This window comes from Sebastes umbrosus, chromosome 22 (assembly GCF_015220745.1).
Source record: "Sebastes umbrosus isolate fSebUmb1 chromosome 22, fSebUmb1.pri, whole genome shotgun sequence".
Lineage (NCBI taxonomy): Eukaryota > Metazoa > Chordata > Actinopteri > Perciformes > Sebastidae > Sebastes > Sebastes umbrosus.
In genome coordinates this window covers 7,350,890-7,371,932 of record NC_051290.1, presented here as the reverse complement: position 1 = coordinate 7,371,932, position 21,043 = coordinate 7,350,890, and the positions used below count along the sequence as shown (strand labels likewise).

Genomic DNA, 21,043 nt, shown 5'->3' with positions numbered 1-21,043 from the left:
GCTCATTAACTGCACAAGTGGAAAGACTACACCGCAGCCACCTTGGGATGAAGATAATGGCTTCGCTGTCATCTGTGCCACAAGCACTAAGGCTCGGCCGACATGGCTTTCTGAAGGCAGTCTTTTTTTATACGGAAATCATATAGGCAGTTTAAAAATTAATGACAATCGTTCAGTGTAACCTCTAGAATGTCATTGTTGGTTTATAACGAATCATTACAGAATGGGACTTGATCTCCACAAACCACTGCACTCAATACTGAAATCAATATCTATCATATGCAATTATTGTGGTTTTAGCGTCGGGGGGAAATGAAGATTAATTTAACATTAGGACTAGTTCTACATTTCAGAGCTATACAGCATTTAAGAAAGGTTGTTGTCATGAGATATGACCTAATTTGTTGCCAAAAAAAACTGCATAAAATGTAAAATAGTGAACTAAAGATGATGGTGACTTTATAGTTAAAGGCTTAATTTAAAGGAGCAGTATGTAGGATTTAATGGCATCTAGTGGTGAGGTTGCAGACCTTTTCCAAGCATGTTATAGAAGTACGGTGGCCTTCAGGTAACGTAAAAATGCAAAAAGCCCTATCTAGAGCCAGAGTTTGGTTTGTCCGTTCTGGGCTACTGTAGCAACATGGTGGACTATATGAAGAGGACCCGTTCCCTATGTAGATATGAACGGCTCATTCTAAGCTAACGAAAACACGATTCTGTGACACACTGGACCTTTAAAGTGGATATTTTTTTGTTATCAATCTACACCCCTTGCATCTAAAATTATTTTTTTTCCCACCAAATCATAAAAGCAAAGAAAGATTAAAGCTGCATAGATTGATTTTTTTGGCTACAACATGCTGTAAACAACATTGCTAACATGTTCGGCATATCAATTTTATAAGGTCATGTCATGTCAAAGTTGCCTATTTGCACATCCAGCAGATACAGAGTGATATTAGCATTCATTTGGAGACACGTTTGTCAATCTGACAAATTGAAAGCTTGATAGCTTTGTTTAGCTCTTCCCATTTTTACCTACTATATGCTCCCCTCCCATCAGCAGCTAATCGCTAACTTTGTTGTTTCGTGCTGGGCATGTAGCATGCAATGGGTTTATCACAACTTGTGCCTGATTTTAGAGTGAAAACAATAGTTTCAGGTGCTAAATGCGAGATTGGGAGCATTTCTATTGCCTATTGGCGGCTCGTAGTTAAATGGTGCTAACAGAGCGAACAGTGTAAACCTGGAGGGAGCCGGAGGGTGGGTTGTACGGTTGCGCAACGGCACCGAAGCTGTAACCGCCGTATGAGAGCAGTGCAAAACGGCGGCCGTGAGCAAGCCAGTGGGGCACGCTCACATGCACTAAAAGCACACTATGTCAACAAAACAAGGAGAAGAGGGAAAGTGACTTCCTTCTCTGCTCAGGTAGACATTACTCTTCTATATCTTTACATAGCAAATAGTTGTTTTCCACCATATTAATACTCTGGATATCATATAGAGCAACTTTAAATTGTTGGCCATAAAACCAAAACAATCAGTCAAGAGATGCTAAAATAGATACGATATAGAAAAGCTTACATCATTACATATATCGACTAAATCGCCAGTTTCTTTGCGTCATAACCACTTCCTATCCCAGACTTCACTCTCTAGTAGAGTTGAGATTAAGATGAGTCCAGACCATCAGACAAACAAGGAACAATCACTAAAGCACTGGATTATTTATTACACCTGTTACACCTTTTTTTCCCCTCTTTCTCTGGCCCCAATTTTCCTTCCCGTCATCTTTCTACCTACTTTCCTCTCCCAAGGCGGAGACGGTCGCTAAGCAACCCGCACAGCACAACAGTGCAGCTCTCCAACTTGGCTCTCTGCCCCTGTGGTTTCAGACAATCAAATACATGAGAGCGTGCGCGCATTCATACCAAATGTGTGTGGGGAAAGGTGAAAGCTATGAATAGTTTCCATCTCATAAGCGAAAGCCAATAGTCCCTTCAGCTTTTAAGAGCTGCCTCTTGACTCGAGTATAACATCATCTTGCATTCATCAGGGATTTATTACAGGGCTGCCAACTCTGAACTGCCTTAGAAAAGAAAGGACAAAAAACGAAAAAGAGAATGTGAAGAGATATGCTTTTAATTCACTGCAGCTTGAATAAAACCACCAGAAAGCCACCTGTCGCAGACACAGCCATCTATCTAGAGACTTGTGTCTCATCACCAAGGCCTACGTGGTTCCTAAAGCTTCCTGGTAGAGCAAATCTGTGTAGTATTGTATAACAGCAGCTATCGTAGCTACTATTGCTTGGCAACAAATTTGACTTCCAAGAAGTGAAACCTGGAGATCGATTCCTCAGTGTCTAAAGATACAAGGCTTTTGGTTGGAGCATGCTGTGCTTCCTCTGCAAAGAAACCCCTAAAGCAAAGAACACCCCACTGATGGCAACATAAGCATTGAGCAAATCACCGCAGTACATTATTAATACAAACACAATGTGCCGCCACATCACCGCTCACACAGGTACACATGTAATCCGAGTCCAATCTGTAAAAACAAAGAATAGACATCGCTCGTTTTTTCCAGGTGCACCCACTACTTAAAGACTTCACAGACCGTCATGAGGTTACAGTAATCAAGCTAGCTGCATACGGAGTATACATTCGAAAAATCAGAATGATCATCATGGCTTTACAAAAATATACATTTGTGGGCATGCACGGAGCGACGCAACACTTTGCGTGCGTCCGGTAGTTTAAAAAAGAAGGTAAAAACAGGAGATCCCTATCGGTTTTACAAAAGCAAAGCTCGAGAACAAATGGCACTTAACTGTAACTATAGCAGTTAGGAATCTCCAGGGCAGCATTACAGCCACACACACGTAAACAAACACTCCCACGGATACAACGCAGATCAGAGGGGCGATCAGTAGACGGACGCCGGGCTGCTTCACGCCAGTCGAGGCCTTTCGAATCAACCGAATTCATCCAATTCAGGAAGCACATTTGCCATAAGGAATCATATTTAATCTTGTCTGGTTTAAAAATAATAATAATTATATAACAAAAATTGATTTTAGGTCCTAATCCAATCTGTATCTTGTCTCAACCCGAGTAAGGCTTAAAAAAAAAAACTCCTTGCTTTTAAGGTTAACCAGTTTTGGCATATAAATTAGTTCCTATTCTTATTTACCGAATTGGCGTTAAAACAATAAACACAGAACCCTGATAATGTGTTCTACACTGACCTGATGTCAAATGTTTTATAATCGTTTAATTTGAACTCTGCAAGTGTGTCAGTAAATGTTGTAAACTTGCAGATGATATGTTAAGACTCAAATTTATTTGGACTGTAAATGTTTATGGTAACCAGATGTTTAAAAAATGATCAAGAAAATGGTATTCCCACCTCTGGATTTGCTGATGTGAAAAAGACTGACTCATAATTAGCTTTATCCGAATCAGACGTTCCTAAAATAAATATCACATGGCAGGTGTAACTCAATTTGTGTCAGCCGGCTGATCTAACGGAGCTTCAGGCCTCCGCCGCCACCACCTCTGTACTCTGCTCTTCTTGGCTCTCCTCGGCGGCCGGGCCGAGCGGACCGGCCCACCACAGGCTCAGGGCGTTGTCTTGTCGGGTCTCCTGAGGTGGCATCACGGCTTCGCCTCCCTCGCCCTCGGAGGCGGAGTCGCCCTCGCTGTCGCCGGGCCCCGGGAACTGGCGCTGCCCACTGGATGTCGCCAACAGCGGCATGAAGGGATGAATACTGTGGAAGAGAAGGATGGAGGAAGAGGAAGTTGAGAAAATGATGGCATGCAAAAAAAAATAGGGCTGTCAATCGATTCATATATAAATCGTGATTAATCGCACATCTTTTATCCGTTCATAATGTACCTTAAAGGGAGATTTGTCAAGTATTTCATACTCTTATGAACATGGGAGTGGGCAAATATGCTGCTTTATGCAAATGTATGTATATATTTATTATTGGAAATCAATTAACAACACAAACAAATGATAAAGGGGAGACTTGTTGGTACCTATAGAACCCATTTTCATTTACATATCTTGAGATCAGAGGTCAAGGGACCCCTTTAAAAATGACCATGACAGTTTTTCCTCGCCAATATTGTAGGTTTGGAGCGTTATGTAGCCTTCTTCGACAAGCTAGTGTGACATTGGTTGGTACCAATAGATTCCTCAGGTTTTTCTAGTTTCATATGATACCAGTATCTTCACTCTAGCTTCAAAACTGATCCCGCCACAACCTTCAAATCGCAATGCGTTAAAGAAATTAGTGGCGTTTAAACAAATTTGTGTTATTATCACGTTAACTTTGACAGCCCTAAAAAAAAAAAAAATGAAATGTGTTTTTGTAGGGATTCAAGAGAACTGACATGTCTGGTATTTTAAATTGTTATGCATTAAAGCACATTTAGATGTAAACACTCAGAGGAAATAAACGATGCATTTCACAGTCTTAAAACAACGGACTTAATTGAAGACCAGACTCGACACATAATTGTAGCACATTCACAGCTGCGATACATAATTCATAGTTCATCGGCGACTTCCATCCCCTCTACACAGAATACAGAGCTGTTTACTGGACTTTTCATAAACGCACACAGAGAAGCTGTAGTTATCGCTCTCCGTTCTCACAAAGCTGTAATACCGTTGTGTAATATTAGAACTCGGAAATTGGAGCTCTTATCTGAAATATGTTTGGATGATTTGTTTGCGTTTCCTTTGCTTTTGTGTGAATGATTGGGGCGGGGAGGGCCCGAACAGTAACAGCAACACAGTCACTGACCGTGATTGATAGACCTAAATTTGATGATTGCTTTCTCTCCTATTCACAGTTGTTGTTCTGCTATCTGTTTGTACTGAAGGCCAATATGATTGTTGATGTTTGTGACTGTACCATTTTTAATAACCGTTAGTTGAGGACTAATGGGCTTCCTCTGTGTGGTTGTATTTCACTTCTGACAACAAGATATCCCATGATGATTGAGAAGCTTCAGTTTCTACCTTTTATAAGATTTATGTCATACAATTAATGCTAATGGCATCTTTTAACCATTTACTGCATGGCAAGTAATTCATCAAGTGGCAAGTAGGGATGAGTACCGACAATCGGTATTACGCATGGCTAAATTATTAACCCTCTGAGACCCACAATAGACCTGTTTTTGTCTTCTTTTAGGGGGTCCAGGGGGTCTTTCGGGGGAAATAGCAGGTCAACATTAGATGTCACATAGAAGTGGTGTACATCAAGTGGGCATGTCTGTAAAGGGGAGACTCGTGGGTACCCATAGAACCCATTTTCATTCACATATCTTGAGGTCAGAGGTCAAGGGAACCCTTTGAAAATGGCCATGCCAGTTTTTCCTCGCCAAAATTTAGCCTTACTTTGGAGAATTATTTATTATTATAATATCTGTAACTTCACTCTAGCTTTAAAACCTGCTAGAGCCTAAGAAAGACAGTAAAGTAAGTCAGGTTTGGCAGGTCTCAGAAGGTTAAAAATATATTGAAAAGCAATTATTTATTAATGAAAAAGAACCGACAAGAGTATCGATAAAGAACCGAACCGATAAGGAGTATCGATAAAATCCTTTCTTTTTTTAACAATCATACCTGATGCCGTTGGTGCAGTCCCAATGGGCCGGGAACCTGAGCTGAGGTTGCAGTAGCTCCTCGTTACCATCAGGAGGAGCTGTCTGGGTGTCCCAAACCGACACCACTCCCTCTGTGTCGCCGCTCAGCAGGTACCTGCCTGACCTATAAACACAAAACAAACACATCCATACACACAATCATCATTACACAAGCACCAACAGGTCACAGGAGATTAATCACATTTATACACCCATGTGCAAGTTAAAGTGCGGGTCCATCTGCGTTCTTTACTGTTTTGTTTATTTTCAACTAAAAACGCCAACTCAGCCGTTAGCAAGTGTACAGTGACGTAGGTTACCGAAACTAATCGTGAAACTAATCAATCTGGTTATGAATAATGTGTTTACCTCACCATCAAACAGTCCATTTTGACGGGGAACTGAAGCTGTTATATTGCTAAGCCACAAGACTCACAAAAACAGTCATTTTACTTTGCAGAACACAGAAGTTGCAGGTCAACTGCTGCATTGATCGGTTACATAGTTTGTGTCATTGCATGACTTTCGGATCCAAATTAACGTCACTTCTACAGCAGTACATTGCTTATTAGCTTCCATGCCGGTACTCCTGTCTGCTTCTCCAAACTGGGAGCACGCCGGCCGTCATCTAAGTTACTGTATGTAACGTTTATCCACTGTCTATAAGGGTGTATCTTATAGACAGTAAATGCAGTATAGAATGCAGTAAAACTGGCAGAGTGACAGTTTGCTCATGTGGTCCTCAGGGCAGTATCACCACTTTGTCACAGTTGAAGCTCACACACACACATATCACTGAGTTCTAGTTGGTGAAGTAAACTTACAGGTCCAGATCAAAGTAGATGCGTTGGTTCGTGGCCACGTTTCTCTTAAGTGAAAACACAACCTTGTCCGGCTCTCTTAGGTCCCAGCACAGGATTTCTGGATCCTACAACACGCACAAACACGCACAAACACACACTGTTCACAAGAGCCTACGGAGACGACTACAGGTAGGTATCACAGGGGATGTTTTGATCAAAAAAGTTCAAATAAAAATCTAGGTAGCTTGTTGTTAGGGCTGCACGATTATGGCCAAAATGATAATCATAATGATTTTTTTTTTATCAATATAGATCATGTTACGATTATTCATTAATTTAAGGGACAAAATCATGTTTATTGTACTAACAGCATTTAAATAAACAGAGCGCTGTTTTTACTAACAAGTTTTCTATGAGCAGGGCTCACATTTTTTAACGTAAATATCGCAGTCGATCATGTTCATTTAACTGTGGGAAGCCAAAATCGTGATCAATATTCATATTTAATTAATTGTGCAGCACTACTTATTGCAAGCTTAAAACAATGTCTCATTATACCTTTATAAATGTCAGCCCCACCAAACTAAAACTACTTGATATTAGTTTTAGAGCTACAACAATTTATCGATTAGTTGTCAACTATTAAATTAATCGCCAAATATTTTGATACTCGATTAATCGGTTTGAGTAATGTTTTAAGGAAAAAAAAGTCAAAAATCTCTGATTCCAGCTTCTTAAATGTGAATATCTTCTGGTTTCTTTACTCCTCTATGACAGTAAACTGAATATCTTTGAATTGTGGACAAAAAAAGACGTTTGAGGACGTCATCTTGGGCTTTAGGAAACACTGATTGACATTTTCCACCATTTTTAGATCACACAACTAATCAATTAATGGAGAAAATAATCAACAGATTAATGAAAATAATCTTTAGTTGCAGCCCTAACTAGTTTCACATAGACCTGCAGTGTACAGTTAATCTTTACTCTTGACCCTGTTGCTAAGTTAATTACCTGGCAGAGTGACTTGCATGCTACAGAGTAACTTTGTTGACTCTGGAATGCTTAATAAGTGTAGATTTAATGTGAACAGGGTGACATGCAGTACTGACGGCAACAGGAGTAAATAGAGGACATTGAATCACACATAGGCTGATGGTTATGGAGTCTCTACATTGCAATTTGTCAATAGAGCATTGAGGACAATTTGTACGATGTCTAGAACTGGTGGAAAATAACAGAATAAAGTCATTTGTTACCCGCTTAACGCACAAATACTACTGATGGTGCACGTGTGATGATTCAATACCCTCATGTCTCTTGCTGCTGTATGCGAGTGTGTGTGCATGTGTTCACCTTGCGCCCGCCGGTGTACAGGTAGTTGCCGTCGGGGGAGAAGAGCAGATGGGTGAGGCCTCCGTGGTGGCGGGTCGGCAGCAGAGCCAGCAGGGTGCCGTCTTGGCAGGAGTAGAGGCCAGCGCAGCGGGAGTAAGAGCCACAGGCGTAAACAGACTGGCACGGGCTGAAGCCAAAGCAGGAGATGATGCCACTTTGGCCCTGCTTCTTAACTGCAGCGAAGACAACAGAGGAGCGTTTGGGCTCACGAGGTTCACGAGAAGACACAATCACTTCTACTCAATGTTGACTTTTCTGGCAGCTCCTGTATTCCCGATTACATTTCTAAAGAGGAAAATATATTTCTCAACAACGCACACATGAGCTCACGTTTTGGATCATCTGTTTCTTTTTACCGATTTCTGCTTTCCCAATCATCCCTCTTTCTCACTCTTTAAAAAACGGCTTTTAGCACGTTTTCTGCACGAAATAGCCGAGGCGAGGGTTTGGATCGCTCCTCACGTGTGTCACGTAGCTTGTTTTTGAGATTAACCATACATTTCTGCAGTTATTAATTATCAAGCTGATGGAGCCAAGCAGAAGAGAAACCAAATATTGTGCCAGAGCAGGATGTCGAGTTGCCAGCGGAGCAGAGTTGAGGTTTACTCATTACATATAAAAACCCTTATTTCAGGCATTTTGCATTTGTTTGTTGCCACTTGAATAGTAACCTCTCGCCCTGCATGCATAGACGTTTTATGCAATAAATAAAAAAATATCATGAAGGACATGAAACTCAACCTGAGTTGGAAAAACAAAACCGATTTTGTTGACATTTTCAAGGATCATTTTGGCGGTTTAGAATCCTTCAGCCCGTTTACCACAAGGCAGACGACGGTTCGGTTCATTTGAGTACGTTACAAAAGCCTGGCAGCGAGCTTGAAGTGTGTGACAGAGATTAGGGACTCATCACAGTAAACATTTAGTTCCCTTTATTTTTTTGTCAGAAGCACATAATAAAAACTGTCTTTGTTGATTTGTTCAAGGAGACTCCAGCCTGTTAGATGTGACAGCCAGCTGTCAAACCGCAACTTTTTGAATGCGAGAAAACAGCCGACTTCACATTATCCTTTTCACATCGTCCCCTGCTTACTTATTGTTTTGTCTTGTGGGTTGGATTTTCTGAGAACATAAGCTTGTGAATGCAATTCTTTTAGTGAATTATTCTTCACTCTCAGAGTTTGCGCCCTTGAACAACAAGGAGAGTTTTCAAAACAGTTCTTGCATTTAAATGAATACATAATATGAGAGCAGAGAATAAGACACAATGGCTATCAACTTTTGATGTCAACGAACCACAATTAACATCAGATTAAACCTTGTACTGTGAGGAATTAATCAGCTAAATCACGCAAAAACTACCCCGTATGATGCTTTAAGCTGAAGCTGTACGAGAGCAGATGGTGACTGACCTACGGTGGGCCGCTCCTCGCAGTCTCTTCCGGGACGATCGGTGTAGAAGACCCTGACGGTTTTGTCGAAGCCGCAGTAGAGCTGCGTTCCGTCGGGCGAGAAGCAGAGGGAGTGGGCTGCCGTCAGCTCATCCAGGTGATTGTAGGGTCGGAAACTGGCTCGCACCTCCCCGTAAAATGCGTCCCACACGTGGACTGGGTTGTCGCGGCTGCTGCTGGCTAGACTGCGGAAGAGGAGTGAGAGTTATTAAGACATATGGGGAAAGGAATTAAAGACAGGCAGGGGATAGAGAGTGAATGAAAGAACGTATTTAGTGAGCAATGAATGAACAAGGTGTCAGTATTTAAAAGGGCTGTCAAAGTTAACGCAATAATAATGCAAATTTGTTTTAACGCCACTAATTCCTATAACGCATTAATGCATCTTGTGATTTTTAAGGTTGTAGCGGGCTCAGTTTTACCAACCATGTCGCCAAGCAGGTTAAATAACCCTCCAAACTTACGCTAAATCTTGGCGAGGAAAAACTGTCATGTCCATTTTCAAAGGGGTCCCTTGACCTCTGACCTCAAGATATGTGAATGAAAATGGGTTCTATGGGTACCCACAAGTCTCCCCTTTACAGACATGCTCACTTTATGATAATCACATGCAGTTTTGGGGCAAGTCATAGTCAAGTCAGCACACTGACACACTGACAGCTGTTGTTGCCTGTTGGGCTGCAGTTTAACATGTTATGATTTGAGCATATTTTTGATGCTAAATGCAGTACCTGTGAGGGTTTCTGGACAATATTTATCATTGTTTTGTGTTGCTAATTGATTTCAATAACAAATATATACATATATTTGCATAAAACAGCATACTTGTCCACTCCCGTGTTGATAAGAGTATTAAATACTCCCTTTAAGGTGCATTTTGAACAGATTAAAAAATGTGCTATTAAATATGGACAATTATGCGATTAATTGTGATTAAATATTTTAATCTATTGACGGCCTTAACGTGAAGTCTACTTAACCTACAGTTAAAATGAATTGCTTTGGAATACATTTAAAAATTGCAATGCAATGCAAATTTTACGCAAAAAGAAATCGGATTGGAACTGGAAAAGTGCATCTCTAGTTTCAACCAGCATTATCTTCATCAGGCAAACACAGCAGGGTTTAATATCAATCAAATCTTAAGAGAGATTGTAAAATCCTGTGTGTGGACAACCTATTTCCCTCTACTGTTTTGTATATAAACAGGATTATAAGGTTGAAACTGCACAGATTACAATATCACATTTGTTTGGCCACCTGTTTACATCCATCCCATCCCTGGGTTTACGCTCCAAACAGCTCATGGGGACATAAATAAACTTCAGACGTAAGCCTACTCACCACCTGGAGTGGGTGCAAACAAGTCAGATTAATTTGCAATCAATTGCGGTTAACTATGGACAATCATGTGATTAATCTAAATTAAATATTTGAATCGATTGACAGCCCTAGTATTTATATAACAGAATACAATAGAGCTGTAACTGCATCCCAGATGATACAAACCAGATTCAAATGAATTTGGCTGCCGAGATTCTTTTGAAATATACATTATGTATGACCACAAAACATCTTGTTTGATTCATTTTCTCGTTTCCAACCTCTACTGCACCACATCCACCTGAATGTATCAATGCATCAAAACAAACACACAGCGTTTGTGCTACGCCTCATTATGGAGACAAGACCACAACGCATTCTTATTGAATCAAATCAGGGGCCAAAGACTGAGCCATGCCTTTTTAACTCTAATTACTGGGCGCTGAACAAATGCCGAAACATCGCTGCGGCTCAATTAGACAAAGGAAATTAGCCCCTACCACTGCTGCCGTGTTCTGTTATGGCCCCTCTGAGCCGCAGCTTTACTCCAGAGCAGGGAAATGCCCAATTATAATGCTAGACTGCTGCTAGCTTGGAGCAATGCCTAGAACTCAGTGCAACTTAAGCGAGCCATAACAGGGGCCCTTATTCCCTCTCTACAGGAGGGGCATCAACAACACACGGCTTTTGGCAGACAGAAGTTCAAGGAGCGCATGGGGGAGGAACAAAAATGGGGGGATGTGAAAAGAGGGGGAGGTGAAAAGACAGGAAAGGCACTAGAAAAACAGGTTTGCTGCAAATGCGTTCAATAATCACAACCATAACCTTTCATCTGCCTGCCTTGGCCCTTAACTACCTACTCGGAGCTCGTCCGACCACCTAGCTGTGCCCTGCAGGAGCTCCCCCTGTGATATGTGGCAGTGATCTGAAGAAGATGAAGAATATCTGCTGTCAGCTCCTGCTGGCATCCTCATCCTCATGACAGACAGGTCTTTGCGCGGCTTTGGCACATACACACAGGCCTCTCAAGTGGTTCATTGTCCACATGAGTCGTTTGTTGATCATCGCGCTGTTTACACAACTCATCTTTGGACATACGGCTCCTGACCCGCACACCCCCGCCCTCCTCTTATAGAGTGAAAGCTGTGTGATGTTGGGGTGGAGCGGTGCCAACGCTGGGCCCTGATCAGAGGGAGCTTTCGGAGGGCGGAGGCGGTAACTGGAGGATGATGGGAGCCGGGGGAGGAGGAGGAGGGTATACACAAAACTGTTGGCAACTTGACCTCAGCTTGTTAGCACTGCCCTACCTCTCTCGCCACAGACGATATGCAATCTCCACGGCGATGGCTGGGTGTTACTGATGTTGGCTCGGTTTAACAGCGCACGGCACAGACACACAGTGATGTCACAATTACCATATTTTCTAAAGCCTGCTAGAGCGCGCGCCTGCACACACACACACACACGGCAAAAAAAAAAGATGAAAAGAGAAGCCTCAAGTCGGAGAATCATGAGGCCCTTTAGGTGTCGTCGAGACCCGGGTGAGCCGTTAGTGGGCTGAATCATGCTGAAAAAGCACCGTGGGCCTCAAACAGCCGAGCGGATTGCGGCGGAGGCAGAGGCAGACGAGACGAAGGCCGACTCTTCACTCATAATGAGAGACATCAAAAAGCTTTTACAGCCATCGCCACGCTGGCAGCCGGCTCTCCCACGACGGAACGCAAATACCACGGGGATCAAAGAATGAGTCACAAGCACACAACAATATCCTTTATATGTTGCGACAGTCTATTACACAGACTCAAGCACACAAACCTAACAATCCCAGATCTAGATTAAAAACACCAATCACCGACTGACACCGGCCTCAATAAACAACATAGTGTATACATCCTTCAGCGTCTGGCAGGCTGACCTTCAAAGTGAACTTTAAATGTCTCATCTATCCTGCTGTTAAGAGCCGGGGCTCGGGGGCTAGGGGGCTGGCAAAGATCAAGTTGAACTCACAAGCATGTGTCCGCGTCCAGAGAGTTCATCTTGGGGTACCAGCAGTAGTCGTAGATGGTGTCTCCCTCTGCCATCCTCAGCACTGGACTCTGCCACAGAATGAAAGAAACGATTGAAACACGCATCAGAAACGGACTGTAATGACCGACGGGATCTGTCCGTGCTTGTACTGAATAGGTGGCTACAAGACTATCAGAGGCTTTGCCTTGTACTAAAATTCAATATCAAAAGCCCGTGGCGCCTGTGAGAAATAGAGCTCAATTTTCTACCCTTTTCACAAGCGCTGAGAGATCTCTGTAATAGGAGGGAAATGGATTATATTTCAATTATTCTTGTTCAGTGATCCCAATCTAGCAGCCGGTAATACAATTAAGAGATTGGCTCGCCACTTGATATTTCACAAAACCCAAAAGGACAGAATGTCTATTCTAACTGTTAAATCTTCAGTAATCCATTTTCTCAAGCTGCTGCCTTAAATTGATTGACATGCGACATAACATACACTCAGAAACAAGAACAACATACTGACAGTCTTTGTATAAAAAGGTCAGACAACACATGAAAGGTTGTAAGTCCCACAAACGATATGTGAATTTTGAATGCTGTATTGTGGTCAGTAAAAAAAAAAAAAATCAACTTCAAGGAACTTTCATTTTGTGTTGGTTTTGGCAGCCCCTGTGGATGAAAGCGGTAGTGTTTCCAAGCACCAGAGTCCCTTTAGAAGACCTTCTCATTTTACTGCAGCAGGGTCTGACAGGCTGCCCCGCTCAGTCCTGGTTCTGGTTCTCCCGTGCCTCCCTTCCCTCCAGCGGGCCCAGCAACACAGCCTGGGCCTCCAGCAGAATGGTGTCGGTGTCGGCTCCAGGTATCAGATATTGGGCCGATACGGACCCAAATAGCTGGATCGGGTATTGGTGACAATGGGGCCGATCTATTCAATTCAACTCTATGTTTATATACTATCTACATCTAATGATAAATAAGTCAGTAAATCTATGTATTTATTTGTTACATTTTGTTTTACATAGTTGGGAAAGCAATGTTTAAGTCAGGGGGGGACCGCTGGAGCAGCGAGGCAAAACTCAGCTCCTGGCCTGAGGAGGAGGAGTTCTCCGTCTCCCGACGGAGGTCCGACTGCAGGTTGAAGGCAGCAGCGAAGCCGGATCTGAGTCTGTCCACGACCGGAAGGAGTTTCTGGTGAACCTGCATGATTACGTCTGATTTTGTGCAGAATCCAACCGGTGGTACTGATGACAAGCATTAAGAATAACTATATAGAAATAGCCAGTCTTCTTGCTGATGGTCTTGTTTACTTATATAGGTCATATAGAGGCGTCAGTATTAAATTGAGACTAACAAAAACTTTAATAAAATAAACTGTAACTAACTCTGAAGAAAGGATTGATGATTGGGGAACAGAAATATGAGTTTGAATCCTCAAACCAGTATGCCGAAGTTTGACTGATCTAATAACTGAATTAAACTTTATCAATGACACCCAGGTTTTGAGAATGAGCTTATGATGACAATTGAAAAGTCATAATAAAGGCATTTCAAAGATTCATAAGATTGGATCAACAGAATGCATTAGTTGGACTCCTGTCCTACAAAACTCAATGGAGAAAAAGGTTGTCCTGTCTGTTCAAGGGCTCCAGCAGTGTTACAGCCAAAATGTGACCTTGACTTCAGCCTGAAGGGGGCACTAGAGGAACGGTTTCAAATCGGCATACAAGTACATTGAGGGGTTTGTGTATCTGCTGAGCAATTCAAGACTGGACCCTATAAATGAGCGTAAACTCTGTTGAGGTAAAACCTTTCCTATTTATAATTAAAGGTTTTCTGTATGTTGCAAACATTCCCTTAGTCTGCTACCTCTTCTATCCTCCGCACAAACATTTGAGGAACCCCTGATGGAAAGCTATCTGTGTGCTGCTCACCATCTCAGGAAGACAGTCCCAGTTGTAGCTGTAAATCTCTGGAGGGATGTTGTACACGCGGAGCACATTGTCTGCACTGTTGGTCAGGATACAGGAACCATCAGGGGCCCTAGAACAAGATGGTGTGTTAACAGCTGTGAACTGAGAACAACGGGTACACAGGTTGGTTTTACGTTATTGTATGCATCTTTAAAGGTGCCATTTATAGGCAGAAATGTCATAACTGTACTTGGTTGAGATATTGATTTATCGTGACCACGAGATTAACAGTTACTAGTAGCCTCACTTATACCAAATGTACAGTCTGCACTAGTGTTTCCAACTATGATCTGATCATGACAAACAGGGTGAGATTTGTACAGAAAAATATAATTTTCTCAGTAATCATCAATATCTGTCCTTGATATCTTCTCCGAGCACAAAATGTACAAATGTAATGGTCATATTTTTTATGCTAATCATCCAAATGATGACTCACAAGTTCCATAATGATGTAAAAGTTTTTAACTTAGCTCCTTCAGAACCTCATCCACATGGTGTATTAGACATCATGTTAATTCTAGAGGAGATTACCATTTGCAGCCTTTGAGGTAATTCTCTGGAAGGTTGGAGTACTCGGTACAGGAACCAGTCAGCATTTGAGGGTTCTGGGTAAAATCTAGGCCAAGGCTGGAAGCAAGATGGAGAGAAGGACAAGTCTTCGTTTAAAAAGACAGGAATGGGAACATCACACAACAAAACTGAAAATGTCCCATCTTACCAGTGTTAATTTAGTTAACAAAAACTATGACGAAATATGTACGGCACATTTTTAACAGATAATTTATCTTGCGATTAACTATTGACACTCATGCCATTAATAGCAATTAAATATTTGAATCAATTAACAGCCCTAATATTTATCAGTTAATTTGAAGCAGAGCAACATCTAACACTCACACATGTTCAAATAGCTGTGACTGTGCAGGTATCATAATATCTGGATTACAACAAGTCCCTCACTCACTTCCTCACTATTTCCTGCTTGGCTTTGGCTGAGGAGACTGAAAACAGGGTCTAGTTGCTTTAGATTGATCATGTTCTTTACATGTTTTACCACAACAACAGCAATATATTTCTCATCATTGCATCAATGTGAGTAAAACTAATCATTTTATTTTTCTAAAACTTGACTTGTCATCGTAAACTGCTTTGTGATGCCAGGTGGGAGACATTTTTATGCACATTAGATTATGGTGCATGGACTGTCTTATCAATACTAAAATAACATATTTAACACTTTAAATGCTATGTAATTATGAAGTTTCATGTGTGCCACTGTATGTTCTTGGTGAATAGAAGCTACATCAAGCAGTTGAGTGGTACAAATAAGAAAAATAACAGCTACAAATAACAGGAAAGATCTTTAGATAATTCACTAGTACCTCAGATTTAATTTATACACAAACAGGTGGGAAATAAATAGATGTTTGTGGTAGTGACCGCCCAATCAGTCCATCAAAGCATATGATCAAGAAGTACCGCATTTCATCAAGCTTTATTATTTGTTCGGACTATGTTGCCATCTTGCCGTTACCAGAACCTCTTGTTCTGCAGTACAGACACAAAAACGTCTCTATTTCTGAAACATATGTGTTCATAATCATTACATAACCCCCCCCACAAACCCCTGATTTAAATAGCTCACTTGTTGGTGTGTCTGCTCTGCTGTATCTCTACCCTTAGCTATGTGGAAACAGAGGTTAAAAATAAACCTGACTTCTTCCTCCACTTACCGCTGTCCTTCACTGGGGCTGTCTGCGGATTCGCTACCGTTGTGCTCCTCCTCTGGTTTCGCCTCTCCTTCTTCTAAGGGGGCGTCGTGGCCTCGGTCTCCATTCTGATGGCATTCTTCTTCACCTCCCACACTGACGGGCACCTCTTCCTCTACCGGTCCGTCCTCACATTGTAGTGGTTCTCCTGTTCCTATCAAAGAGGAAATGTGTGCATGTTAATTCATTAATCTCAGACACACAGAATCTTTTTCCCCCTTATATTTCATTTAATACATGCAGCTGTAGATTATCTACTTTGTGCTGGTGGGGCTGGGTCTTCCTGCAGCGAGACAGCCTGTGCTGGTGTTTCTCCGTGCATCTTGACAGGCTTTGCAACCTGCTCCGGTACCGGTTCCTCCTCTTTCACTCTGGGCCGCTTGGCAGACGGAGGCACCCCTTCCTCTGAGGTCTCCCCTACATCCAAGCCGTCACCTTCGAGCAAAGGTGGCACCTGAAGAGGGGGCTCATTATCCGCCTCTGCTTCTTGCACCACACCACCGCTTTCACCACCTCCAGCTGTGTCAGACATCTCTCTTTGTTTATCAATCTCTCCTGTCAAAGTGCTTAAAAGTCCTTTTGTCCTGGTGTGGTTGGCTGTCAGACGTGGGTGAGGTAGGTGCTACTAGGATAGTGCTTCTTCCTGCAGAGTGGGTGTTTGAGTCTGCTGGGGGTCGAGGACATCACAGCACCGACTAGCCTGGAAAAGAGAGGCAGGGGGACAATGATGAAGGCAGGGTGGACAGGGCAGGTGAAGCCAATAACACAAGAAGATGGAAAACACACATGTCAAGACAATGCAAAAATATAAAGGCAAACACATACCCCGATTAAGAAGTGACGTTTCTTGTTTAGAGGATACACATAACTGACTCATAATCTGTGCAATATTAATACACTGAATGTGTAATAAATTTGTCTTTGCAATATATCCTTGATGCAATATACACCTAAAGTGCAACTACCTGTTTACATTTTATTCATTACATCTACCCTACCTATTTTACAAGAGCAATTACCTCTGTTTACATTACATCTATTTTTATATTTTATACTTCTAGTGTAAGTTTAGATGTATTTATTACATCTACTTTACCTGTTTTATTTGCTTTATTATAACTGTGTGTGTGTTATATGTTTTATCTGCCTCGTTTAGTCTTGTCAAGTATTTGTTTTAAAGGTCCCATATTATAAAAAAGTGAGATTTTCATGTTTTTTTTATTATAAAGCAGGTTTAAGTCCTATATAAATACTGTGAAAGTATGGAAACACTCAATCCACAGGGAAATACACAAGCCCGTATTCAGAAACTCTGCATTTGAAACAAGCCGTCAGGATTTCTGCCCATTTGTGATGTCACAAATATACAATATTTAGACTCTTTACACAGTTTTAAACGTAAACATTCTAAATGTGTCCCAGTTTATTCCTGGTTGCAGTGTATGTGATGATGACATCAGCTGACAGGAAGTACACATGGACCCAAGCTGTTGCCTAGCAACGCAATTCTGATGCAATTCTGATGCAATTCTGTCAAAATGCCCTAAAACGGAGCGTTTCAGACAGAGGGTAAATACAGGCATATTCAGGCTGACAGTATGAGGAAAATAAAGTTGTTTTTTAACATTAAAGCATGTAAACATGTTCTACTAGAAACACAAAATACAAGTATGAACCTGAAAAAGAGCATAATATGGGACCTTTAAAGCACTGACCAGAAGTGGCAACTGTGAATCTCGTTGTATTTAATACAATAATGACAATAAAGCTTTCTATTTCTATTTATATTAAATTGCAGCTGCAGACACCTGTAGCTAGTGGTGACATGGCAACCACTCCAAACTAGCATTAATGTCAATTTTTTGCTAAGTTCACAGTTAAAAGGTACAAATTACACCATAAACCTTTAAACACTTTACTCCAAGATTGCTCTGCTGCCTTTATAAAACACGAATGAAGCTTTAAAATGAGGTAAAATGTCATTATTAACCAGTCAGACCACAATAGAAACCACCTCTCGTTAGCTCATGTTAGCAGTCTGATGCTACCTGTGTTGTGGCTTTCCTGGCCTTTTGGTGTTTTTTCTCGAGATTTAGCTGCAAACTTTCTCTCCTCGATGGTGTTAAAGTTTCACCTGAAGCCGGAGAGCACGAATGATACACGGAAATACTCCACGTCCTTCTACTTCGGGCACTTTTGTGGTTTCTATTCAGCAGTTCATTGCGAGAAGTTGTAAACACTGTGGGGCGGCCATGCGTTTCAAAGTATCGCGAGAGTTGCGCTGATGATGGAGGTGACGCGTTCATGGACGGCTCGTAAAGCACTAATTTCTTTGTATTTATGAAAGAAATGGAATTATATCCCTTAACAATTTCTTCCTCACATAACAAAAAAGCAATGAAAACAATGAATGTATGCAATATCTTTAATGTTTTTAAGTGAAATTATTGTCATACTCTTGCATGTTTTTTTTTTATTATTATTATTATTATCTATTCATTTATTTATTTTTATAATGTTTTTTTTAATTATTAATTTATGATTTTTTTTTCATTTCTGTTGTCCTTTTATGTTTGGCACAGCTCTTTGTTTATGTTTTCGCAATGCTTCTTTTGTATGTAAATGTGTAAAATAACCCTCATTATTGATAATATTGACCCTGATTTTATTCTATGTCTAGAGAATGTTTTGTTTGGTTTCCATAAAAGGTAACAGTAAAATCAAAGAACATTATATTATTAATTATTATTCTCTTAGCTAAATTTCATATACATAAATCCAAATTTAGTAAATCTAAACCTTCATTTTTTGTATTTGAACATGAAACCAAACAATACATTAAATTGATTCTCTCCTCCGAAAACAAAAAAGCTATCAAGACGGTAACTTTATGCACCTCCTTTGATTATATTTATCTAAATGTTTATTTCCCCTGGCTTTGTACTTGTAAGCTGTTTATCCCCTGGCATCTGTTATTTTGTCTTGTTGTTCCTTTTACAGTTTTGCTCATGTCTTTGTAATTGAACCTGTATGACCAGTTTGTGAAATAAAGGCAATAAAAAAAACCACACTCTCAAACACACACAAATCAACTTCATACATTAAAATAAATAAATACAGAGTGAGTCACTACTAAATGCTATTTATTTAGTATTTATTTTGTTCTTCAAACAAACAAAAGCCAAACTATTTACACATCTTTCAGTTGTTCTTTTTCCAAAACAGTTTCATTACAAAGTATGCTGTTATTTTTTAACAACATTCAAAGACTTATTAAGCAAATGAGCTGAGCTGACTGGGATATCACTTTCATTACCTCTTTTAGGACACTATTGTTGGAACTACAGTTTACCAGAGCTAAAATGAACCAGTTTAATACCGTTAAGTGGACAGGCTGTGACAGGGTCTCTTTAAAGGCTGCAACCAAACATCCAGGGCTTTTTGACGACACAGTTGATCTAATCATAAAAGCACGCGTAGTGCAGTAAAATAAACTGCGAACAATCTCGTTTTACTCTTTTAAGACAGACTGACTGCCCAACAACTAATACCACACAATAGCTTTTTAAAAAATGTCAAACATAGGTATTTTTTAAAGTCATTCACAAATAACAGACTTGATTGTATATTCAAATAGTTAAAGTCAATTTCTTTGTTTTGGCAACCGATTACAACATTAAACTTCGTAACCATTTAGTATCAATTCAACAGTTATGACGTACTGGAGCTACTTCAGTTTAGTTAGCTATAGCTGGTAACTATCCACCAACACCTCAGCTAAACAACTGTACAAGTGTATTACTAGTCTAAGCTGAAGATATTCAATGAATATCAGTTGCCATTTGGATTAAAAACTGCATATTTGTTCACCATCGAGGACACAAATAAACTACTGGTGACTAAAAGCATTCATCTCTCAAATCCAATTGGATATACATACATGGACAAGACATTTTCCTAATTTTTAGGACATTGATTTTCCTTTCAGATAACACGCAACTGACCGGTTGATTCCTGATCTATCCAGCGCCATCAGAGATGGTCAGCAGCACTACCCGGTGCACAGCGAAGTTGCGAGCCGCCTCAAGGTTTAGTGTCAAAAAACCCACAAATATTACATATCATGCAAGCTTGCTCTTACACTACAAAGCCTGATTTGACATCTCAAAACTGTAAAAAGTACCTAGTTGCTTCCATAACATTTAAGTCCCCTCCCACCCCCCCCGGAGTGTAAAAAAAATAACCAAAAAGCCCCAGCTTATATCTCAATTTGAGGAATACCTGTCGCTCTGGTTCAGTTTTGCCTAGTGCGGTATATCCAACAATAGTTATCACACAGCAAAAAGTCTGTGCTTTAAGCCAATTCTGTGCATCCCACCCTGTCAGCTCAGCTCCAGACAGTACAGACTCCAGCCCTTTATTAAGCCTGCACCTTCAGCAATAATCTAAACAGGAACTCGGAACAAATCCACTCTTCATTTTTAAGGAAAAACCAAAAGGGCAACAAAAGCTAACCACCAGCAAAAAATCAGATTAATCAAAAGACAGCTTGCTGCTCTATTCTGTAGCTAAATGGTGATCAGATGTACACGTAGCAAATGAATACAGAACAGACGGTCCTGTTAGCCAACAGTAAACAGTCTGGGAGAA

At 40.9% G+C, this 21,043-nt stretch overlaps 1 protein-coding gene across 2 annotated transcripts; it reads right to left on the bottom strand.

Annotated features, from left to right (window-relative positions):
- Positions 1-2,120: 2,120 nt before the first annotated feature.
- Positions 2,121-18,682, bottom strand: wrap53 (WD repeat containing, antisense to TP53). 2 transcript variants are annotated; one of them, XM_037759051.1, is made up of 11 exons: positions 18,528-18,682; positions 16,652-17,093; positions 16,358-16,547; positions 15,156-15,251; positions 14,583-14,691; positions 12,646-12,734; positions 9,277-9,500; positions 7,826-8,037; positions 6,491-6,594; positions 5,647-5,790; positions 2,121-3,772 (listed from the first exon to the last, which is right to left on the bottom strand). In XM_037759051.1, exons 2-11 carry the CDS (start codon positions 16,923-16,925, stop codon positions 3,538-3,540), a joined length of 1,677 nt encoding a protein of 558 aa, XP_037614979.1. In that variant the 5' UTR covers positions 16,926-17,093; positions 18,528-18,682; the 3' UTR covers positions 2,121-3,537. The 2 variants fall into 2 exon arrangements, with proteins under 2 accessions (XP_037614979.1, XP_037614978.1); XM_037759050.1 differs by having other exon boundaries at positions 18,442-18,672.
- Between the last annotated feature and the right edge of the window lie 2,361 nt (positions 18,683-21,043).

What these genes read in the sequence shown, in the direction of transcription:
- wrap53 (XM_037759051.1), bottom strand. Translation starts at nt 16,925, where the DNA reads ATGTCTGACACAGCTGGAGGTGGTGAAAGCGGTGGTGTGGTGCAAGAA. An exon ending in CGAGGAGCGGCCCACCGTAG is followed by an intron (nt 8,038 to 9,276) that starts GTCAGTCACCAT and finishes TCTTCGCTGCAG; the next exon opens with TTAAGAAGCAGGGCCAAAGT. An exon ending in TGTACACCGGCGGGCGCAAG is followed by an intron (nt 6,595 to 7,825) that starts GTGAACACATGC and finishes TGCGTGTTGTAG; the next exon opens with GATCCAGAAATCCTGTGCTG.